This window comes from Atractosteus spatula, chromosome 3 (assembly GCF_055471065.1).
Source record: "Atractosteus spatula isolate fAtrSpa1 chromosome 3, fAtrSpa1.hap1, whole genome shotgun sequence".
NCBI classification, from domain to species: Eukaryota; Metazoa; Chordata; class Actinopteri; order Semionotiformes; family Lepisosteidae; genus Atractosteus; species Atractosteus spatula.
The window spans coordinates 49870432-49897061 of NC_142708.1; the positions used below are offsets into that span (position 1 = coordinate 49870432).

At 36.7% G+C, this 26630-nt stretch overlaps 1 protein-coding gene across 1 annotated transcript in view; it reads right to left on the reverse strand.

Annotated features, from left to right (window-relative positions):
• psd3l (pleckstrin and Sec7 domain containing 3, like) overlaps positions 1-26630 on the reverse strand; it is a 231074-nt gene that overhangs the window by 51451 nt on the left and 152993 nt on the right. The window contains exon 10 of the mRNA XM_088910121.1: positions 10949-10992. Coding sequence (XP_088766247.1) covers positions 10949-10992 — 44 coding nt within the window. The remainder of the gene's footprint in view (positions 1-10948; positions 10993-26630) is intronic.

A 26630-nucleotide genomic window follows, 5' to 3' on the forward strand; every position in this document is an offset into this window, starting at 1 on the left:
TTTATAGAGAATCGAATTGAGAACCTCTGCCAAATTAAGACTCAAGAGCACACCGCGTACATTAACAGGGCGTTTTTTTGACCAGATGATTTTCAGGGTTTCTAGCCTGGGGTTGAAGCGTTATCTTCTAGGCATCCATGTAGAGATTCTAATTATTGGACAAAATTCAAAAGATAGGAATTAATAATTACAAAAACATCCAAAAGACTACACTGAAGCCAGGATCAGTACTGCTGAGAGGGAATCCGTTCTAATATACCCCTATTCAACCGTCCTAAGATACACGCATTTCTCATCAAACGTGTAATAAGCCGTGGGCCAATTATTACAGCACATCAAATGTGTAAAGAGGAGACCCGTTTCTCCTATGAAAAGTTTCTAAATGTCACAGCAGGAAAATACTTTTTAAAGAGTGATAAAATCAAACAGAAGTCTACATCCTGCCAGCGAAGCTGCTTCTTGGCGTAGTATTAAGTTTCACAATACATTTGTTATAGAGGGGAACTGCAGTCCCAATTTCTCAGATCAGTCGCAAACGACTGGTCTCGCCACAGGTGAGAGCAAGAGTTTGCGCAAATTGCAATATGAAGAGGCCCTTCCTGCTCACTAGTCACTGTAATGGCTACTGTAATGTGATTTATAAGCCAATACATACAGGTTCTGCAACAGACATTTCACCCCAGAAATGTTCCAAAGTAATCTGCATGCCGTGTTAACAAGTAATAGTTATACTGTAAGTCAGCAAAACTGTCTTGACATCAAGAACAATATTGGATTAAAAGAGATATACTCACAAGTCTGCTTTTTTACAATGTAATAGGGCCTTTTCACATGTACCAAAGTCTGTTGTGTCATTCAGAATCATGGAATATGGTCCTGCGTGTGCCTGGAAATGTTGTCTATTTTGTGAAGTAAATTGGAGATTTTTTACGTTGCTGTGTACATTTGACTTTTATTATAGTTTGAAATGCACTTTAACCCTAACCCAGATATCCAGCACACACATGACTGCAAAGTTGCTGAAGAAAAAACCTGACAGCATAATTCAACTCAAATCAATTAAAAAAAGAATGTTGTTCATTCAGATCACAAATTTTTCAAGGAAGTAAGGAGATCTTGCTGTATACTTTCCCTTTGGGTTGTATTCCAGACTTTCATGATGATTAATGTAAATCTAAAGTGGGCACAATTATCCAATTGTTACTAATTCTATGGATGCAGAAAGATATGCTTCTTTGTATGGATAAGTTTCACACAATCCATGACAAATGAAAGCTTTAAAAAAATAACAAAGATTAAATTTCATTGCAAAATATAAAAAACTAGACTTTTTCTTCCACTGAACTGTAACTGACATTTACAGTATGTACTCAATACTAACTGCCTTTTTAAATTTTTTGCCTTACACTAATTTAATATGAGCTATTGAAGCTTAATTATGTTATTGCACTCATTTTCATATTTCAGACATTTTCAACTCTTCAAACAAAGCAAAACTATTCTATTGACATATTCCTGATGTTAATTTTTAGTTTATTGCTACACTCCTGGTGACACTATTGAATAAAATGGATGCATGCTAAGTGTTAATAGCCTTATACATTCCTAATACTCTGCATGCTTATATACATATGTTTCAGTAATTAAATGACTAATTAAGGTACCACAATGTGATGACTGTTTAATAAGTGCTATATCAACCTCTTGATGATGGAAGACTAAAATACAGGCCATAAAGTTTGTCTTAAAAATTCAGGCCTTACATATTAACTAGATTGTTTCTAAACAAAATACAATTAACTTGGCAATGAGCCCTGGAAACTGCTACAGTATCTCATATCACAGACCTCAGGATTTCACATTCCTTACAACCTCCCTGATAATGAACAATGTATTTTATATCTTTTGAAATCCTTTAATGTATTGTTAGTACCTGATTTAGCAAGTAGTGGGGCATTTCAAAGGAGTAAAATAACCATGTTAAGGATTTGGAAACGTGGTTACCTGAACAACTGAATAGTTACCAAAAAAAGAGGTAGGCTTGAAAGACTTTACAAAGACCTATAACCTATAAGAGAAACCTTTCAAATTAGAAGCTGAATCCCAGCATGGTTTAAATATATATATTTTTTACAATTTGTAAAGGCATGTTTTAAACAAAGCACATACAGTACGGTATCTGATTGACTGGTGTGCTTTCTTGTACATGCATAATCAACTGTATGTGTAATTAGGTCTCATGTACCAAAGCACATTGTGCTCATTAACTAATCTCACTGATTGTTTGTCCTTAGCTGCATTAAACAAATTCAGATGAGCAGCTGTTTATGGACCCTGCTAGAAACACTGGTTGTGTCTTCCTGTTTGCACCTTCACATCCATTAAGAAGAAAGTAATTAATTGGAAAATAAACCGTTGATCATGTGAGCCTTCTACTCCATTCTACTGCTGGTTACTATAAGGATAAGGAATGTGTGCATTTTATATGCTATTAAAAACAAAGAAAGTTTGATTGCCACATAGAAGATCTGGGTACTGTATCTTTTTCACTATTTCCTTTTTGCCTTTGCAACCCCTGACTCACCCATTTTTAGGCGTAAATTTACATAAAACTCACAACGTGTTCTTCTAGTGAAATATACTTCCACTTAGACAGTTTATTTCCACCCTGATTTGGTAGAGAACCATTACACCTCTGCCCTTTATTGCCTTTATCAAACTATGTCAATCTGTTTTCTTTGAGAAAATTACAAAGGCCCTTCAAAAGTTAGACATGGCTCTCAATACATTGATCACTAAATATTCTAGAGTCTGCTGATCATCAAACAAGCTTCATATGTTCGCCGTTTCAATGTCTAGCAGGTTAGAATGGGGAGTTTTATTTTCAGACTGGTTTGGTAGACAGTGCAATGGCCACATACAGGTTAGATAGGACTGTAGAAAAAGTGTGGTCCTTCAAAAGAAGAAGTAGATTCTATTTCTGTACTGCAGGTGGTGTGAGAAGTTTTTGAAAATCGCAAGCTTCAAAAATGTTTTACATATCAGCCTCTTCATTTTGCATGAATGGTACCTCACAACCTTGTCCAAGCACTACAGAACAAGCCAACTAGAATCCTGCTGTACTGACCAGCACCGCAACATGTTACAATACAAATAACTCGTCACATCCATGTTCTGTAAAATATGTACCTTATATACAAATACAATGACAGTTTTGCACTCTCATCTGTAGAGTAAAAACAGACAAAAAAATTACTTAACATACAGTAGTGTGGTTAGGCTTCAAACTGATCAGGATAATAAGAAATGCAATTAGAAAAAAAACCATCAGCCCTACATTTTAAAATGGGTTATTTTCATGTAGATTCAAAACCTAACTAAACTATAAAGGGGTTTATGATCAGCTTTGCAAGGGATGAAAATTGTACACTAGGTAAATCTAGTGTAAATAGTGTGTAAACTAGTGTAAATCTTACAAACTGTAAAGCAGGGCTGAAGCACAATTTGTGCAAGTGTTCCAGTCGAGGATGCCAGACTGGAGGAGGTGAAAGTGAAAATGAGTGCTAACAGCAGTGAAGTACTGTCCCAGGGCTCTCGATGGTTCAGTAGGACACCTGTTGAACCGAATGGCCGTGCAGTGTGGGTGTGATACATGGCCCGTGCAGGATGAGAACAGTAGAGTGGAACAACTTGAACAGTGAGAGACCCATAACAGCAACAGAAGACATTATAGACATGGCAAAGGCCTACTACCAGGTTGCACTGATGACTCCTTCCTGTCAAAATTACAGGACAATTACAGTTACACAATTACAGGTCTTTATTTTTCTTTATACTTTTAAGCTTAAATACCCTGTTTGTGCTCTGCTATTACACTGTTATTTTTATCCTGCATTTAAAATTAATTCCAAACATATATGCTGGTTTCAGATTTAACACTCCAGAGTTTTCTTTGTTAGATTTTAATAGAGTTATACAAACTACAAATAAAGTACAGTGAGCATAAGCCTCTATTATCAATATTTCATAGACTAATTTGAGTTACATGCAATACACCTACTGTAAACATTACTTCAGTTACCAGAAGCACATATTGTATATAAATTGAGTGATATAAGTATTAACTTTTGTTTTTCTTAGCTGAAAACCTCTAAAAAAATCACAGTGGCTTGTATTCATTGGTTTATTAATACACTCTGCAATGCTGTGGTAGCGCCCAGTGAAATCTGCCATTTGCTTTGCTTTTTACTGTGGGATGTGATGTATTGTGTGTTGCATGTGACACCTTGCGGTGGGGAAGCTTGGGAGACGAAAAGCAGTTAAAAAAAACAAACCTGAGAATTCTTTTTGTACTTTTCTCTGACTTTAAGAAAAACTTTGCATATCCTTGTGATCTCCAGGTGCCTTCATAATAAAAAATTGTTATATTATAGTTGTAATTATAATATAATATCTATTATTATAAGTCCATGGGGGGTAATGCTGCTTTTCAAAAAGGTGAGAGAAGAATTGCCTAAAAGCTAAGACATAGTGGTAAATAATCATTAGAACAACATTCATTCAGAGTGTGGAGTTTCTTTTAAATGGCCTTACTGCAGTTTAGCTCGGTCAGCACATTCATTCTGCGAAATGGCAATTTGACTACCTGCACTTCTAAATTTAACAGTACTTTTGACTCCAACTATACTTCCATCCCTTGCGTGGCTCATAAAATTCCTTAATGAAGAGCTTCATAGAGGGGTGATGTAATGGTGGATGAAACACTTAGAACCTGTCAAGAAGCCATGAGCTTTATAGAAGTGAGCATTAGGCTTAAATTTATAACAGCTAAAACAAGCAATTCATTATAAAAACGGATGGCAAGGAAAAATAAAAAGCTTTTGATCCACTAAATGGACTGGATACATTTCTGCCTTGCAGGTCTAATACTTATATTCCCCTGTCAAACTTTAGTGTTAATCAAAACTGTATAGTGACACAACTGTTTCCTTAGAGATATAAGGTACTTTTTTCACAATTCACTCAGAAGGATACAAGAGGAGAAACATTTAAGAGATAACTCTCAAGGTGTGAGAATGGATCTGCATTGTTCAGATACTCAGTGGTGATCTGGGTTGACAGTGCAAGAGAATGTGCATTCAGAGCTCCACAATGGAAAATTACTGCCTCCTGAGGTTCACTTTAAGTCCCATCTCCTCACTAAATACATTGACTATAATCTAGAGATCTATTTCTCTTAAGGCACATACTGTAGCACCACCAGTGTACTGGAGCTCATGACAGAGGCTGAGCTGTGGGTACATTTGAAGGCAATACAAGCTGAACCTCTGTACTGTATGTTTTTCACAAGATTGCAGATACATTCCCAGATCTTAAGGGATTCTGTCCCCTTCTTCTTGTAGTGCCTGTTCATTGGTCTCTAAGCCCTAGGTGTCACGTCGTCTGAGCTCATCCCAAACATGTTCAATGGGGCTCATGTCTGGCAAATCAGGGCGTGACTGTCACTTTTTCATCTTGTAAGAATCCTGTTGTCACACGAGCAACATGAAGACGTGGTGCTGTCTAGCAGGAATATTACCACATTAGGATGAGCCCGTAAGAAGTATAGAACAGGTTCCTGTACTTGATCAAAACTTTGGGACTGGGGCTGCTTATATCACTACAAGTGGAGTTCTGCAGTGATCTGATACTCCTAGCCAGACCACTGCACCTGGATTACCACACCATTTAGTCTGTTGTATAAAAAAACCAGTGTATTATTCTGAACATCTGCACCTCACTCTCTGACATCCATCAGGATGGCCTACACCATTTGAAATATACAGAGCGTCGATCCCTAGTCAAAAGTGTATATGAAAGTGTATGATAATCAGTAAATCTGAAGTCATTTGAAGAACTCATATATTAGTAATGAATTAGTTAATTAAATAAGTAATGCACTGTACAGTATGGCAATTGTTGGAGGCTCATTTATCAAATGTTCAGATTGATAATTTTGCATCATATATTATATACAGTTTATACTGTTGTAGCGGCGAGGCTTAATAATAAGGCAGAATTAAGTGTTTCTGAGCTTCCCAAATGAGGCCCCATTTCTCTGTTCATCTCTGTGGAGCAGCCACAGAGAGACCATTAGTGCAGGGTGATTTAAGGTTTCCTAGGACAGCTCCCAAAGGGGGATGCACTTAGCTAAGTCTGGCTATCATGATCAATGGTCATCCACTGGCGCCTATCAGTCTAGGGAGTGCCGGATGGACATCTGGACTGCATTACTAAGTGTCAGGACTAAGTGACTCATATCTCACCTTGATCAACCAATCAGGGACTGGTAGGGCTGAGTAACCCACGTGGGACTCTGATGCCCATGGAACTTTCAGCCAATCAACGAGCTGAAGTTCCTCCAGGTAAAAACAGGCAACACAGACCTGGAGATTCAGATTCGGGAGATTCAGTAAGATTCTGGAGAGGATTCTGTGGACTGTTCTAAAGGGAATTCAAAGGAGAATTCCAGGGCAGGACGGCCCAGGAGCAGAAGGCTCCCAAGGGCAGGACATTCTCGCAGCGCGCCTCCTGACCATCCCGAGACTCAGCCCGGACAACCACGGAACGGCCAGTGTGTCCGAGTGCCAGAACTTTCCTTTGTTCTAAGAGTCTAGAGTGGAGGTTGCCAGAGAGTAACCAGCAGCAGGCCTCGTGAACAGGTCGGAACTGTGGACAGCTGAATCACTATTCAGAACTAGCGCTTCATCAGGAACGAACCGGTCCTCTTCCTGACTTGCTGGGACCCACAGTCATCTTTTCTCCTGTGCACAAACTTTGCTAGTTAAAGCCAACACTAACTAGCCGGACAGTGAGCATCAGCAGCGCACCGTCGCAAGCCGCACAGCACAGCCTGGCACGGAGCCAGAGAGCGCGGATTGGACAGCAACAAGCCTGCAGCTGATTCTTTGTGCCCGCAGGAGATCTGAATCCCCAGAGATTGGATGAGTATTCAACTTCAATGCATTACAGCTCGAGAATTCAATTGTTATCCCAACCAGTTGATATCAATTTAATTCCTAAGAGTTATGTACTTGTTTTGGGTATCTAATGTAGAAGTTGTAACCAAGTTCACTTTACGAAACGGTCTTAATGAATGATATACTGAACGTATGTCCTCTTGATATATGTAACTCTTTGTAACTGATTGAATATATACCTTTTGTATTCTGATAACCCTCTCGATAAGATCTGTTAGGTTTACATGCATATTCTATGTATTAATAAATGTATCCTCGTGTATTAGTACCTGTGTGTGTGCGTTGTTTGAGTTATGTCGCATGGTTGGATTCTAAAGCCATCAAAAGAATCAACTTTGTGATTTACTGCTACAATTAATAATTGTCTCAGTAAATGCCCAAACCCTACAGAACTGGTGCCTTCAGAGAGCCACAACGTTACATATTTGGCGTCCCTGAACGGCTATGAAACATTACACTGTTTAAGTCATACAATAAAGTGCATATTTTGGTCTTACGTTGGAATAAGTAGATATTGCTCATATGTATCAATTACTCTAGCATCACAATAACACTAGACAGGCTCAAGACAAAAAACAAATCTTTACACCCATATATAGAATATTTATTTTGATGTTATTCTGCTTATTAGAAATACAATATATGCACCTAAACATGAACTGCAATTCCTACATTTGCCTTTTAATAACATTTTGACCTATTAGAATAAACCCAGGAGTTAATATCATATTACCACCTGGCTACTGGGGCCGATACGTCAGACTGTGTTTCACTGAACAGCTCCAACTCACTGTCCTGGTCAGGATCTGGTTAGAGCATTTGCTTGCTTCACTCTTGCAATTATCGACAGACATACAGGGAACGTCTTACCTAAAGATTAAACAAAACTAAAGCAGAAAGCTATGGATGTCTACTGTATTTTGGTCTATCCCACAGTACTGTATTTGAGTCCATTTCTTCATGATGAACTATCTTATGAAGAAAAACATATTAAACAGCATGAACAATCATCAGGTTTACCACCATTTCTGGTTACCGACTTGCTGTTAAACACCAATGTAACACATATTATTGCATTTTGTCCGGCACCCTTGGTGAAACTAATTGTGGCCAACAGAGACCTCTAATAATAGCTTGTGTCCAAGGCCTTTCACATAATACCAGGCCAGGCTATTCAGAGTTGGAACTGACATTAACAGGCCATAATTTTGGAGATAACTTAGAGCACAATGGCAATACCTCACTCATTATTATTGTATTTCAGAAGACAGCTTGTCACTCGGCAACTCTCCCTTTGTGATGCAAATAACAGCTCATTTCTAAATAGCCACCTATCTACTCATTTCACTATGGCAACAGTAAAGAACATGTATACATTTCTAAGGCATTGGCTCATATTTTAATCACACATTTTTCAAGTTTAAAATGCCACAGCATTCTTTTTTACACATTATTGGCTTCATTTTGTTTTCTGTGGAAACCATATTCAAAATACTTGTTTGATTGACTTACAGGTCAGGCAGGCGATTGTGTGGCACTATGCTCTGTAAAAATCACTAGTTTAAACTGGAACAGAGGAACATTCTTAGGGTAATTTTTATACTGTTGCAATCAGGTGGATGCTGCACATTGGTGGTGGTGGAGGGGAGTCCCCATTACCTATAAAGTGCTTTGAGTGGAGTGTCCAGAAAAGCACTACATAATTGTAAGCAATTATTATTATTATTATTATTATTATTAAATCAATATAAAAACTAAATAGAAATGTTCTTATTGTGAGATTCCCAAGTTGAGTCTTAGTATATACATATATTTAAGTTCTCCTCTTCAGGTCTCTGTAACTGTACTTTAATACAAACTAGCCTTGTTCTGAGACTGTTCTTTTAAATCACTTATAACTTATAACATAACTTATAATGCAGCTATGTCAAACCCACCTGGACAAGTGAGCTATTCATGCAGCACAGTTAGCCACAACTAGAGCAGTTTGCTCAAAATTTTTTAAAGCAATGCTGATATGCAATATGATAATAGATATGAGGACACATACTGAGGTACTGCATAGACAAAACACTAACAATGATCAAAATTAAAATCGTCTAACTTAGTAAAACAAGATTGCAGATAGATACTGTAACCATGTGTAGCACAAAGTAGCTGATTTTTTATTAAATTACTAGAGAAAATGTAAAATATAGAATGTTTGTGTACCTATCACAATCACAACCTGACTCTCCTTCAGATCCTTAATGTCTAATATGTCCTAAAAGGAGCTCCATTATTCATGCCGTTATTGTAGCACAACAGCACTGTGGCATGATTACTACAGGAAAACTACTGTAAGGCACTGTGCTTCAAATTCAGAAAGCTCCACACAATTAAACAGCTCTGCATGTAAACAGCCATATGTTTTTTTCCTAAAAATATTTTGAAATGGGTATTTAGTGTATGCGGTCTTTCGAGTGAGACGTTAAACCGTATGGTACAAAGCAGTTTGGCATATGACATGACATGATACACGTTTTGTATGTGTAAGTAAAGGTGATATTAAATGGAAAAATGCACAGCAATAAAGATGTGATCAGTTGAATGATGGACGAATCACCCCGCCCCTACCAGGCTTGTCAGACAAGCCCACCTATCTAAGGTGCTGTTTAAGGCCAGTGAAACCACAGGTACCTCTGAGGCTTTTACCAACTGGAGAGGGTCTGGTGTGTGTCACCCATCTGAGCAAAATGAACAGAAGCCAACAGAAGATTGGGAGTAGGATGATCACACATATCAGAGGGATATGCAGCAAGTCTGAATATATGCACTAATATCTGATCTCATTCCAGATGAAGGCATGCCAACAGGAAAAAAAGAACAAAGGAGAAAGAAAATCACAATGAAAGTACGATACAGAATGTTAAAAAAAAACTGGAAAAAAGGGGGGGGTAGGGTAGTGTGGATTTACTGAAGGTCTGTGAAATTATAAAAATTCTAGGTTTAAATGGCCATACCTGAAAAGATACTGTATACAGAAACTAAAAATCCAAATTTCAAAGTGCTCAGAGGGCAAACAATTGTATTTCCCACTATGGAGCGCCTCATTTTTGATTATCTAATATCCTACCGTACATTTGTTCTCCTTAGAGGGGTATCAAGTCATCAAATCACTATTAAAACAAAACTGCAAATACCCTGCGGCATTTATAAACAGGTAATTCAAATGCTTGTTTCTGCATATTTTAATAAGGCTGAAATGAAATAAACCATTGGAAATTATGCCAAATCCATACGTATTACCTTACAAAAGGGACACAAAAACAGCACTGACTCTATTGCAATTTTCTTGACTGAACACCCACTCCCTCCTCCTCTGCTGTGATCTGCTGGCTCTCTGCATGCCTGCGCATTTTAACAGCATAATAATTGCCACAGTGTTTCTTCCACCATTTAAACTAGCTGTTTACAATTTCAAAGTACTCAAACTATTAGTCAATATGCTACCAGAAATTCATCATTTTTCAGATTGCTCAAGTGCATCATGATTATTTGCACAATTCCTTCACAAAAAAGGGGTAAACCAGACTGAGATGACTACATCAGGCAGCTGAGAAAGACTGACTTTGAAAGCTTCTCCTGTAAAGTTCCCCTAGTGCAGTGAATTTAGTTTGAGGGTAACTGCTTATAACACCCTCTTTTCTTGCTACTCATATATTGTTTTATGTAAGAAGTCAGGAAGTACTGAAACCGATTTCTCAGTTGCTGTGACGGCAGTCAATCAAATTTCTAAGGAGACAAAGGAACTGTATAATCTCATTAATTGTTTCATGCAAGTGGGAGAAAGGAAAAATAAACAGCACCATTTTGTCAAACACGCACCTTAATCCTGTCTCAATCAACCATATGTATACAGTATATTAGAGAATGCAAATTATACTTACATGGCCCATTCTAACTTCTCGTTTTTGATTGAGTTGTACAAAGCCTAAAGAAAAGGAGAAAACAAAACAAGAACATTAACCACCTTTAAACAATGTTTCAAGTGCTACTTGTGTAATACCTAATTCTGATTAGCTGAGTTAACCAAAGCAAGCTCAGTCAGCAGCGTGCATACAAATCAAAGATGGGAATGTTTAGGACAGGAGATTCATGTGCTGGATTACTTTCATAATCAGGAGTACACTAATTTTCAGGATGAGAATACAATTTAAAGAAAAAACGCGATGTTATTGCTACAGATACGAAAGAAAGCTGGCATTGCTACAGATATGAAAAAAATGCAAACAATGAACAGAGAACAAATAAAACTGCACAATAAACAACAGTATTCATTTCTAAAGGTGACTGGCAGAAAGAACTGAAAACTGAACTTTAGTCAAATGTACAACCTCTTTCACAGCAAAAAGCTACAGTTTTCTTCATTGCATTAAGAAGAAAATATCCAGAAACCAATAAAACATATGAAACTTGTAGTCTAGTGCTATTACAGCTTTTCTACTATAGTTTGTTTTTAAATCTGAGTGTTTGTGACACTTGGCAGATGGTGCCTTCCAACAAAAAGAATGAATGTCAATAAGATGCACTGTGTGCTAGTAAAAACACACTCACACCGGGTTTCATTTTCTCAAAGTTTTGTCTTTGCTGTCATGTTCAATGTATTAGAAACTGATAAAACAAGACGTTTTACAGAAATCTGTAGTAGAGCACCTAAATACAATACAATTACAATTGACTCAAATAATAAAATCAGTATCCCCAGCTATAGCAGAAGTTTCCTTTTTCCAAACTTCTTTTTCTCTAGTACAGTACATGAGCGTCTGTTTCAGACCACATATAACACACAAGGTGATTTTATGAAAAATCAATTATGAAATTATGAAACGCTCTGTTAAAAGCAAGGGAGTTTTTATGTCCGTTGCAGTAAAAGACAATGCCTGACAAAGTAGGGCTTGGACAGATTCCAAGTGCTTGTACAAATGTGCTAAAGAAATTAGCAAAAAAAGTAATTCCTTTATCGTATTGGCTAGCTAATGTCCTGTTTGTCAAAGAAAAAACTAAAAGTATTTTCGTTTAAAATGACGGTTAGAAAGAATGTGGACCAGCGTAATACTTTGAGTTTACAGCTTGTCCAAAGTCATTCATTATTAATACTATTAGTAATATCTTCGGTAAAGGCTTTGATGCATAAATATTTCTGATAAAGGTAGGTTGTGTACTTTTGTCCAACTGAGCAATCTTGCTTTCATAAAATATACCAACTTTTTAATGACTGATGATTAACATGCTGTAATACACAGTTTTAATTTAAAAGCTCAAATGCTGTACATGAGAGGTTAAGCTTTATTGGCTCCTCCTGGCGGTTTTACAAGGTGATTCTGGATACTTTCCGGCATGACGTCAAATGACGTGATATACCGCGTGATACTGCGTTTTGATGCGACACGCCCACCAGGGTATACCGCGAAATACCCCACCGATTTTGAATGGCTGTATCTGTAACAGATACCATTGTGTAGTCTGATCCTTTTGTAGCTTCTAGCTTTGTTGGAAACACATCGGGTCTGATCATTCCTGTTGGCAAACTGTAAGCCTTCAACAGGCAAACAGTTAATTCATAGTATTATAATTATTATTATCCGTATTCTAAAAGGAATTTTTACTTATCAAGAAAGCAATAAATAAATGATAAAAAAATTATATAAAAAACATATCATTTAATCTTTAGAAAAATTAAGAAATCAGCTTGGTAGTATTAAAAGATGTCTAAAATCACAACATCTTAGCATAAGTTATAAAATATATAATTTTGATGTCATACCTGTAGTTAGATAACAATGTGTAATACATTCCTGAATGACTTATTTCTGGCATAATTAAAACTGATGGGGAACACAACCTGCTAGTTTAAATCTTATATAATAAAATATAAACATCAGAAATAAGCTTCAGATTATCTCCTTAGGAAAACATTTCCATGGATTGCCCTAGCCAAAGATTCAATTAATATAAAAAAAAACATGACAATCATTTTGCCTTTTGACCTCTTGTTTAGCTTCCATAAGAAATGGTTATTATTGATTTAACTTACTTGTTAAATACAATGTTTGCAAAGCATTTGCAAAAATTTATTAAGTGGTTTTAACAATAAAATAACCAGGCTATGATACAGTTTCTCACAAGAAGCTGAAATAATTGTAATATTATTACTGTATCTATTCTATCATGTTTTATTTTTATTAAGGATTATTACCTTAATAATTTGGCTATTATTAAGGTAATAGCCAAAAATCACATTTCTAAAAGGCAATGCTATATGTTTCCACTGAATTACAAGCTTCAAATAAACCAATGCAAACACATTTACATTTAAATTTATAACCTAATTTTATAATAACATCTAACCGAAGAGTTTGAAAATGTCTCAAATTATACTCAAAAATATTCCATAAGTTCTTTCATTATTTGTTAATCAGTTTTGTTGTTTTATAAAAACAACATTGTTATATCTCATATGTATTGTCATGAAACACGGATTTTCATGCTGTATGAAAGCAGTTTGTGCTTTTTTGTCTTGTACTTTTAGCCTTTCATTCAAGATCAAGTACAAGATACTGTGTAGTGAAGCTTAACAGAAAGTAATTTCTTTCCATGACTACACTTTTAGCTCAAGAGGTTTAATAACATGGAATCGAGAGGCTTACATTTACTGAAAGGGGCAGTGAGAGATCCCCTCATAAACTGGCCTGTGAGGGACTGGATCAGCTAATAAGATACAGTGCACAAACATGCAGTCATGCCAATACAGGGGGACCTGCTGTCTGTTGTGTTATATGTGAGTGATAGTGAACATGACGGTTGAAATAAACTGTGTTCTCAAGACACATTTTAAAAACTGCTGTCAACACAAACACACTGTGATATACACTACTCACAAAAGATGGGGTATTCAGCTGAAACTTCCAAACCCCAGAGGGAACCTTGTCAATCAATTTAAAGGAAATCCAAGGAAGTATTTCAAATGGTTTAGAGATCTCATGACACTGGTTTACATTTTTTTCACTATTAGCAGTAAGATTTGTCAATTATGCCTTATACTTCCAATAACCACCCTAACTCCATCTGAGTGATCCAGTGTTTCACCCACCTCCTAAAGACTCTCTAAATGTATAAATTCGTGCAGGATATATTAAATGTGTTCCATGGGATTCTGCAGACTAAGGCAAGATGCATTATTTTGGAATTGTGGATATACAGTACATCTTGGTTTGAAACCATGGAAGTTGATGTTCTTTTGTTTTCAGTCTAATGAAGGCCATAGAAGAACTGCAGGCTGACAGTTTATCAAAACAGTTAAATGTTTGGTTGTGTTTCTTATATCAAAAATTAAAATGGTCCTTCACTACTCTTTTTAAATCTCTCTAAAGGTGACTCATGATGTTATATCCTATAACAGACATCTCTTGAATTCATCCATTATGTGAACAAAAGTTTTTGTATGTTTTTAAAATGATCTCTTTTCCCCAAATATGTTGATATTTACAGATTTTAAAAGGTGGTATGTGCAGACAAGATGATGACATGTCTGAACCGCATTCCCTAGAAAGCTGCAGGAATGACCTGCTGTTGTGGAATGCAACTGTGTGGGTTACAGATAAAACCAAGAAGCAGAGGCCTCCAGAGGTAGGTCTGTATTGGGTGTCTAAGCAGGACATCAGAGTCTCTGATATGGTTGCACCGGAGGGTGAGGGATATAGGTGACAAAAGTAACACAAGCACAAGGACACTCTGTACAGTAACGTTTGGAAAGAGCTTTTGGTTTCACAAGAGTTTTATTGGATTTTGTTGCCTCTTACCTGCTGCGATTATTGAGAATATCTGAGAAGTAGTTTAGATAGACAGAGCTCAAATACTAGACAGGTATTTCTTGTGCAGGTTTTTTATTTGATTAATTGCACACTTTGAAAATAAAGCATAGTTTTTTGTTTACCTTAGGGCTCTGTACGTGTGTCTGTTTTCTTGAGATCCACCTACAGTATTTAAAAGATACTTGCCATTGTACCAACCCCCAGCGGTGTCATAAAATCCAAAAATTAATAAGACAAAGTCATTGCTCCATCATTTGAACTATAAAAAAAAGACATGGGGTTTCTGTGGCAACCTGCAGTAGAGGAGGATAAGTTTTAACAATAATACTGAAGGATATTTCTCTCAAGTGATAATAACAGTTTAAGTGTCAATAAAGTATTACCATATCCTTACCATCCGTTGTGAGGTGTATGAAAGGTTTAAACTCTGAGAATGTTTGACTGGGGAAGAATTGGCCAAATTCAAGAAATTCCTACAACCACTGAAATTCCTGTTCCTGATATTCACCGAAATTCCTGTTCAGAAGAGGACTCCTGAACAGAGGTCTCTAAAGTTCTACATGAGCTACAGGCTACTCATTCCATTTCATGGTTTGTACAAGAGATTAAAACATTTTTACCATTGCACCATGACACCATTTACAGTACATCGCTTTACCAATCGAATTAAGGGGTAACATTAGATGGACCAGACTGAGCAAATTCAGAGCGCAATTTAGCCAAAATACCATTTTTGTAGGCGGTACCTCAGTTTAATGTCTCATATAAAGGGTGGCCCCTGCTACACACAGTCCACACAACAGCCCACTGTTTTGGAAATGGTCCAAATGGAAGACTCTCTCATTGGTCCACCAGCACCACTAACAGCAGCAACCTTGTTTCCCTTAAAGGTCGCCCATCCCAATACTGAAGCCATGGACTTGCTTTGCTTCTGAAATCTGGTAAGGTGAAGATACAAAGTGGTAATACTGTCGTCAAATTAATACTTTGATCATAAACCAAATGCCAATTTAAACTTTGGTAAAAAGGTGCAACACAAAAAGACATTTGTCAATTTTAGGGTAGAACAGAGGTTAATGTTATGAATTAGCCTTTTGCAGAACATGGCACAATTTAAATAAAAAGGTCAAAATGCTTTGTACTGTACATGACAGTAAATATAAAAAAGTTAAAAATGTAATCTCATTTATGCATTTAAAGATACATGAAGAGCATCAATTCTTTATGCACATTAAAGCTGAATTAAGGAAATCTTTTTCCATTAGTGTTGATCTTAAATATACCCCAAATACCCTGTCTTAAATAGATGACTTGCTTTTTAATGTTAACCAAAACTATCTTGATTTGAATTTAAATAGAATTTGGTTATGACAGAACACTAAACCTACAGTGCAAACACAATGCAATAGCTAGGTAGTACAGGGAGAAATGATCACATACTAGAGAGAGAGAGGACAAGTCCGCAGACAATAGTCAGAGATTTGGCATAACTATCACCATTGAGCTAGTTAAATTAATTGCACCCCATCAAATAATACATTTACAGTGGTGTGAAAAAGTGTTTGCCCCCTTCCTGATTTCTTATTTTTTTGCATGTTTGTCACACTGAAATGTTTCAGATCATCAAACAAATTGAAATATTAGACAAAGATAACACAAGTAAACACAAAATGCAGTTTTTAAATGAAGGTTTTTATTATTAAGGGAAAAAAAAATCCAAACCTACATGGCCCTGTGTGAAAAAATGATTGAATAACTGGTTGGGCCACCCTTAGCAGCAACAACTGCAATCAAGCGTTTGCGATAACTGGCAATGAGTCTTTTACAGCGCTGTGGAGGAATTTTGGCCCACTCATCTTTGCAGAATTGTTGTAATTCAGCCACATTGGAGGGTTTTCGAGCCTTAACCGCTTTTTTAAGGTCATACCACAACATCTCAATCGGATTCAGGTCAGGACTTTGACTAGGCCACTCCAAAGTCTTCATTTTGTTTTTCTTAAGCCATTCAGAGGTGGACTTGCTGGTGTGTTTTGGATCATTGTCCTGCTGCAGAACCCAAGTGCGCTTCAGCTTGAGGTCACGAACAGATGGCCGGACATTCTCCTTCAGGATTTTTTGGTAGACAGCAGAATTCATGGTTCCATTTACCACAGCAAGTCTTCCAGGTCCTGAAGCAGCAAAACAGCCCCAGACCATCACACTACCACCACCATATTTTACTGTTGGTATGATGTTCCTTTTCTGAAATGCTGTGTTACTTTTACGCCAGATGTAATGGGACACACACCTTCCAAAAAGTTCAACTTTTGTCTCGTCAGTCCACAGAGTATTTTCCCAAAAGTCTTGGGGATCATCAAGATGTTTTCTGGCAAAACTGAGACGAGCCTTTGTGTTCTTTTTGCTCAGCAGTGGTTTTCGTCTTGGAACTCTGCCATGTAGGCCATTTTTGCCCAGTCTCTTATGGTGGAGTCATGAACACTGACCTTAACTGAGGCAAGTGAAGCCTGCAGTTATTTGGATGTTGTTGTGGGGTTTTTTGTGACCTCTTGGATGAGTCGTCACTGCACTCTTGGGGTAATTTTGGTCGACCGGCCACTCCTGGGAAGGTTCACCACTGTTCCATGTTTTCGCCATTTGTGGATAATGGCTCTCACTGTGGTTCGCTGGAGTCCCAAAGCTTTAGAAATGGCTTTATAACCTTTTCCAGACTGATAAATCTCAATTACTCTGTTTCTCATTTGTTCCTGAATTTCTTTGGATCGCAGCATAATGTCTAGCTTTTGAGGATCTTTTGGTCTACTTCACTTTGTCAGGCAGGTCCTATTTAAGTGATTTCTTGATTGAGAACAGGTGTGGCAGTAATCAGGCCTGGGTGTGGCTAGAGAAATTGAACTCAGCTTTCCAAAGATGTGATTAACCACAGTTGATTTATGTTTTAACAGGGGGGGCAAACACTTTTTCACACAGGGCCATGTAGGTTTGGATTTTTTTTCCCTTAATAATAAAAACCTTCATTTAAAAACTGTATTTTGTGTTTACTTGTGTTATCTTTGTCTAATATTTCAATTTGTTTGATGATCTGAAACATTTCAGTGTGACAAACATGCAAAAAAACAAGAAATCAGGAAGGGGGCAAACACTTTTTCACACCACTGTAGATTTCCCTCAAATGTTTCTTTTTACTTTAAAACTGTACAATGTTAAACTATGGCACACCTAAAATACCTCCACAATATTAAAATAGGTTAATACTTTTAAAAATGTAGGGTGAAATTTCAAGTGAAATTCTGAACCCTGTACTATGATACAAAACTTACTGAGAAAGTAAAGAACGATTGTACTTGTTTAACTTGCTTTTTTTTCTGATACAGTACATATCCTTCAACTGCTGTTGAGTAATACTGAACCTCTTCCCCTCTAGGAAAAAAGCTGTTAATAGAATTTTCCCTTTGCCTTTACAACATATCACTTCACGCTTCCAAGAACAATACAATAAAAGATTTACTTATACAGCTACAATACAATTATAATTATACAAATACAATTACACTACTGGGAGCTCCACCACATATTTGTGACTGAATGCAGAACCAGTGCACAAATGTCTGCAGTCCTTTTGCTCCGGAGAAGAAGAAATGCACAGATGTCTGATGAGATGTCACTTCATCTTTTCACAATAACCTAAGCTAATGTACTGCTTTCCCATTCTAACAGTGGTATGGTTGTTCTAAATTTGACACGTCATCCTCTTTCACTAGAAAAAAGCTGGAGGGGAAGGTATTTACACCTTTTCTATAAATTGGGTGAGATCAGTCTTAGGTTAGGCAAAGCGATCCTGATGATTTCTTCCAGTAGCTTAGATTTCTGACAGAGGGCGCTGTAGTACTGAACACCGCAACAAGTTATATAAAAGCATTTTTGCTTGATGTTTCTATGAAGGATAAAGTAAAATCATGAAAACATTCTCTTAAAAGGTTGTGTGTGCCATTCAAGATTTATATATAAAAGGGATAGGGTCACTGCTTATTGCACTGATTTGCTCAGCGTAGGCAACTGTGTACTTGAGGCTATTTGATTGTCTTTAATATGGTAATGTTTGTTATTAAGGAAAAAATGAATTTGTTTGTACCCCTTAAAATAGAAAACAATGAAAACTACAGGTCTTTTCTGAACACAAATGAAAATAGTCAGAGATCAGAGATGAAAACATTAAATTTCATCAATTTCCCTACGGGATTAATAAAGTATTATCTATCTAAATCTTGGTAAAAACTGAAGCACCAGGCAAAAAAAAAAACCTAGAACATAACTCAAAGACTCAAGAAGCTATTAATAGCAATTACTTAATGAAAACACTGCACATATAGTTGATAGATTAGCAGAAGACATGCATCAGCAAATATTTATAGCATATTTTAACTTCCCTATAAATACATTCAGTATGATAACATGGAACTAGTGAATATTGCATTTGTCGTTTCATGAATTTCCAAGAGACAGATGAAATATACAATGTTTTTATTAAAATCCCTCTTCAGGCCACAGTCTCACATGGCAAGTGCATAGGTTTATGGAAAAGCAGTCATACATGAAATTGTATTCTTCTTTATCTTCTTATTATTGTTTGGCCATTCTAATGTTTTTCCTAGTTACTGTTGTTCTGAGAAAACCATCCATTCAAATCAAATTTGTGCTGCTTTGAGAACTTTTTAAACAGGCCCTCTTTGGTTATTTCAGTGCTGTGATAATGGTTTTGAAAATAAAAATTAAATATAGTTAACTACAGTATATAAATAAACTATTTTCTTCCTGCAAAGAAGAGACATAATGGCATGACATTCAAAAACACTAGAATAGTTAAGATACATAAATGCAAATATATACCAATACATACGATAGTCCACTTTTGCTGACACAGTGAAGATCTTGCAGAAGAAAAAACGATAAATCAAATCTAATCTGGCCAAGTGTCAGATGCGGCAGTAGACACATTTTCTTATACACACTTATTTTCTTTCATTACAACATTTAACTTTTATACAGCATGTCACATAACATTTTAAAGCATCTGCATCTCGCATATGTGTTTAATGTTACACTTTCTCAAGTACATCTTTTCATTGAATACTTGCACAGCAATATGATAACACTGTTGGGCAATACTTGAAAACACACATTCAGTACGTACTCTCACAAGGAAATGCAAATTCTATTGCTAAGAACTATAGTATGACCTGCAATCACAGCGATAGTTGATTTTCACTACTGGTACACTTGCATCTATTTAAGGAATTAAACCTATTTTATTGCACTTTTTTTCATTAGCTCAAGATTCTTGAAATGATCCATACTAAGAAAATTAAAAAAAATGATGAGAAGGGCATTTTGATCCTTTGCTAAAATGTTGGTGCAACCTTTAAACAGGAAGGGAAAACAAGACAGATTGTCAGTTTTTCACCCATTGAAGTAATATAACTTTAATTTAAACAAATTACATGTCAAATAACATATTTGATTTCCATGTATAAGGATGTCCCTTATTAGAAAACAATTGATATTTTGAAAAATGATTTAATCTTAGAATTAATGAAATACTATGCGTGTCCCGAGCAGTTTTAAAGGCCATCCAGTTGGATTAAACCTTGGATTAAACCAATGGCATGAAAATTACAGAGTATCAGTGCTAGGATTCTCACACCAATGTGAGGAGCAGAGTCTACATTTGAAAAGGGAAAACAGTGATTCACATGGATTGTGAAGACATTTTTTGCTCAGCTTGTGTTATGCAGATATTACCACAGACCTAAGCATGCCACCTTACTCCTTATGTAACTTGAGAGGCATGCAGTTAAGCATTGCAATACAGCTAAGGACTGTGCCATAGATTCAGAACAATAGAGGAAAAATAAAGATGATGCTGTCCATCACAAACTTACTTAGTGCTACTGTACGATATGGTACTCTCAACAATTTTCAATATAAAAACAGCCATGAAAAAATATCCAGCAGTGCAGAAATTAACGTCACACAAAAGGTTTGATATTAACCAAAACCAAAAATGCTAAGACATATACACAGCTTGGATTTTCCAATTGACAAGGACTGGGACATAACATACTCTTAGCTGTTTCAAAAAGTGACAGCTTTTCAGCAATACCTTGTGGATGCACTGCACAAAATATTTGCTATACAGTACATGTAAAACAACCACTTTTTTTTCAGTATGACCCAGCTGATTGTGAACAAATTAGCTAGATTATTAAATAAAAAATGCTCTTATTCGAACATCATATTGGGCACATCAGCTCTTTCTCTTATACGTGTCATTTACATATATTCAGTAAATGAACCAATGTATTAGTACACACAATACTGTATATGCACACTATATACTTATTAAATTAATGTGTGTGCAGTGTATGGAAACTGTATTTCAGTGTTAACTCACATAAATCATACTAAAGAGAAAGAAAATGAATAGCCAAAGGCTATGTGACAACATTATTAATGTGTCAAATGTACAACACTATACATCCAGTGCTAACCACTGCTGCCTATCTCCACAAACAAGGGTGATCGCTATAAAAATCCATGTCACTTCTGAAAACCTAATGCATCCTGAGCCCTCTGATTACCATAATGCAATCTACAGAAAAAAAAACAAAGCAGCTTAGACCAGGAAACACACAGCATTTTCAAAGTGTGGTTGTCTGCATTTTTTGGTATTGAATACAAATAAGTTAATATAGAGACAAAATATAGAACACTGGCACATTTATGAATTGGGCTGTGCATCTTTCACTAAGCTAACAAGTGGTTAGTTGTCAACAGTACACAGTCAGCCAACAATAACAGGCAGGGAATAATAAAACCCCAGTGATATGAATCTTATACAGTACCTCCATGAAATCAAACATAGAGACATAGAAAAGCAAGAATGTTTTGTATTAAAATCACATTTAATGAAGCATTCATAATGTCAGATTAATTTAAAAATATTCTACAGCATGCTTGTTCTTACGATGTAAAAATTCTTCACAGCAAGTAATTTACCCTTAAGATTCCAGAAACATAGCTGCCAACTGTATTACATTTTTCATCTTATATTCATTTAAAATCATTACTAAAACATATATATAAAGACATTTACCTTGGTTTGCTTTTGGTGCGCACTCGAAAATTCAGAAGAATTCGACACTTTCAGAGACTTGGACCGATGAGACTGCCGACGAACAGATTCATCCCTCCCATACTTGACAGAGCCCGAGGCTCGTACCCGGACTTTGCTGGTACCCTGGACGCTATTAACGCCGATCATTTCCACAGAGCAGGTCCACGGCAACTCACAGAGCTAACAAAATGCACTGCTGAAAACCTGTACTGCTGCAGCCCTGTGGGGTCTGTTCTGACAAGATGCTCTCCCTCCACAGGCACAGCAAAGTCCTTAGCTTCAAAGTACTGTCGCTGCCTTAGCTAGCATCTTCCACTAGTGTTTTGATTCAGCCTGATAGTTTCAAGGGAAGGTACTGTGCACGTCAGTGACTGAGTTAAAGGGAGAAAAAAAATCACCCCCTCATATCCATTGAGCCAATGGCAAAGACCCAGGCAGGCAATTCATTTATATTCCAAATAGCAACACTATTGCCCTTGTGATGCTGAGCTGCAAGCTCATTAATGTCTGCAGTGAGATGCCACAAATAACAGCTTCAAGTAGCCTGTCAACCATCGTAAAGCAGCCAGATTGAAGCTGAATTATCAAAGGGCAGGTGCTGATGGGCTCAATAGTCTATCACAGGGTCTTTCTTCAGGAATCAAGATCTGTGAAGATTACGGCTAGCATCTGCATTGCTCCGTACTGATGTGCTGCTCAGTCTAGCACAGAAAAAGCAGTTCGATTACCTCACCAACTGAATAGCAAAACACCATCATTTTAACAGTAAATGTTTTGTTTAAACAGCCATGCTGGTTTGTGTAACATACTAAACTACCACTGAAATTTGCAGCACTGTTCTACTTTTTTTAACCTTCATTTAAAAGTTATAAAACCATTAATATACTGTACATACATCATACAAAAAGAGCTGAATAGCCAGTCTTACTGTCATGCTGGATTACTAAGCATTTTTTCATTTTTTGAATTAACATTTAAGATTAATCTTTATAGATTCTATAGAAAAAAGAAACCTCTTCATTTACAATCGCCAAATTATTTACAAGAAAAATCTGAAATTCCACTATAGTTCCAATTAATTTAGATACTGTACTATGAGGTTTTGCTCATTTTAAGAAATTCGGTTTTCTGAAAGGCACAGTATTATATTTAACAGCTTTATTAATATGTTATGTTAGTCACCAGCTACACAAATGTGCAATATGCAATATAAAAATAGTGCATTCATATAATGAATTTTCTTAAATTCCAAATTTTTAAAGCAGCGTCATTGTATAGATGAACTAGATGATTTAGCAAAAGGACATATTTTAAACCTAAATTCTTAAACCTCTGTCAAAAAAGGAGCACTAAAATACAGTATAAGAGTTTATACCGAATATACTGAGCATCAAAAGAAACATCACTATTTCAAATGTTTTTTTAAAGATGCAGATTTTGAAGAGTTATTGTTTTTGGCATTATCTTTACAATCCATCAACTGATCGTTCAAGATTGACACCGAAACAAAAAGAAATGTTACATAAACACTAAATCACATCACTTGTGAGATATTGAAGGCTGCACAAAGCTAGTGCTTGTCACATGCTGCCTGTGGTATACACAGGAACTACAAGAAGTTCATCAAAGCAATACAATGAGTGAGCAAAACCTCAGGTGGACTCGCTATCAGTACAGCCACGTCCTGTTTCGTGGTGATTCAAGGTTTTGTGTAGATCAGTGTTTCTCAAACTTTTTGCACCAAGTACCACCCCTGATCAAATGAAAGCATCCAAGTACCACCTACAGTACAAGTCATCTTCTCATAGGAACCCCAGAAAATCTCAATGACCAACATGAATGCCAATGTGCCCACACACTCACATACACACATAATAAATATTATAATAAACTTTATTTGATTTACCTGTAGAGCTTTTAAAGGTGGCTTCACAAAGCACTTTACAGAAAAAAAACAGGAACAACAACAATTAAAAATAAACAATACAAAAGTACCATTTCAGTAAGAGGGGTGAGCCTGTTTAGTTGAGCAAAGCAGATGTGAATTCATTGGTCGAGCCATGATACAATTCACAGATTGTCTAACAGATTTTAAATTGTCAGGCATTTTCTTGACAGCAAAGGCATCGCTCTTGATGCTGCAGTGCGTCCACTCCATATCTGGAGCAACCTTTCTAATTCGTGCAACTACACCACTGTGTCGGCTTGTCATTGCTCTAGCACCGTCTGTACAAACTCTGACGCATTTTATCCCGTCGATACCATTTGTTTAGCAGCTTTTTCTCCACAGATGATATGTGTCAGCTATTTTGCCAACGGTAAATAAAGTTCTTCAAAAATAGTTTGGGGGTTACCTGCTTTAGCAAATGTGCAAGCTTGCATATTTCCCCGTTTCCATTTCAGAAGTCCGTCTCAGAAGTTAAAAGAAGTTTTTTATTTCATGCGCATGGGAGCGAAACACAGACACTCGGTGTATTTTTCTCAAATTAACCTAGAACAGTTCTTAAATATGTTTCTGTTATCTATGACGCTTTCCTGTGCTCACAAGATTGCTAGCGTTCGTAGCACACATTTCTATGCATTCCTGTGCTTACAACATTGGCATTGTTCCAAAATCACGCACATTCTCCTACCTCCGTATTTGCTGGAGATAACTTTTTTTAAATACAATTGGTCACTTATGTTTGTAGCACGCATTCCTATAAAATGGTATAGAATTACATTGAAGCTCTTGTGTCCACTCAAGTATTAGCGCACGCTGTATCGAAGTGCATAGGCTGCATATTTGACATAAACTAATTTTATTAATATAAAAAATATGAAAACCCGTCCCAATTTTTCAGTGCACACAACAAAGTTCCAGGGTCATACAGCGTACCATCCTGGTGGCGCTCTGCGTACCACAAGTGCCATAGTTTGAGAACCACTGGTGTAGATCACTTGATGGACATCAGCAAATGTAGTGCAGACTTTCAGAATGATATGCCAACTGTTTCGTACAACAAACCAATTCACGAGGAAGATCAAATTTACAGTAATAGAATGTGCAATGAAAGAATGAACTTCACATGATGACAATCTGAGTCAGCAGCGCTGGAGTTTGCTGATTAAGACCTATTCTGCAGGCTAATCCTAACCATTCCAGTGGGAAAATGCTCGTTTCCAGGGCTCACATACCAGTGAACAGACACATGGTTGCCCAGGCTCTACATGAATGGGAATCTCACAAGACAGCATCTGCAACCTGTTGCAAAGCACGAGCCACAGCTGCACAGCTTATATTGCTTTGGGCAATGGCTACACACACCACTAGACTGAAACTTTCACAATTAATAAATCCATGTAACCTGCATTGCAGATGTCAGTCTGCACGGGTTCCAAAGGTAGCCACACATGCTACTATAATTGTAGATCTCCCTAATTGACAAAGGTCAATTAGAATAAAGAATTCACCTATGTCATGTCTACAATCTTTCTTGTACCTCTGTGGTGAATTTGTTACAGTTATAAGTCTTAAAATATACACATTCTCAACATTTCCTAAGCAAACCTCAGATACCCCATGAAAATTTTTTTTAAATCAGCACAGAATGGGGGTGTGGGGGTTGAAACTGGACTACTATATTTTCCACCTCAGGGAATGATTAGTGATTATTAATTTCTTTATATTTAAAAACCAACAGAACAGCAACAGCATATGTTGTTTACTGCAGCTCAGTAACAGGAACGTCTATGAAGTTCAGGGGTTATTTTTTAGAGTTTTTTAACTGTAGTGCTGGGCGATAATTCGATAACGATAATTATCGCGATATAATTTTCCACGATATAATTTCAACAAAAGTTTGATAAATGTTCGATATATATGTTTATGCTTTGCGCATGATATGCGCATGCGCACATAACTGCGCGAGTGCGCATGCGTGTTGCAGACCGGGCAGCTAACGTGGTGTTGTTTACCCACACGGTGGTGGCTGACAGGATTGTAGTTAGAGTGGAGAAATGAGCGACACTGAAGCAAATGTAGTGCTGCCAACGACCAGCTCGAAGGACGATGACATCGTCGACAGAAAAGGTCATTCAACTTTGGTAATTTGGAGATATTTTGGCTTTTTACGATCAGACATAAAACAGAGCACTTTAAACATTGCAGTCTTTCTGAGCCATCTTCTATGTGTGTTTTATCACACTGCAGTATTTAATTTTTCTATTAAGATATTTATTTTGTAAATCTGACTCATGCATATTTTGACATAAAAAAAGACTTGAATACTCTCTACCTCCGATTTGTTTAATGTTTCTGCTGTTTGGCAAGTGTTTGTTGTGTTCTTAAAATAAAGAGTTGTTTAATTTACCAATTAACTGTCTGTTTTTTTCAACTTTCACTCAGGAGAAAAAATCTGCCTTTAAACTTGAAAGAAATAATGATTTGATATTTATCATGATAATAATCGATATCGATCGATATGAACATTTTTATCGTGATAATGTTTTTGGCCATATCGCCCAGCCCTACTTTACTGTGCATGCCATGTAATAGTGCCACCGCAGGCTAAAGAAATACCTGAATACACTAGTTCCAAACAAGGA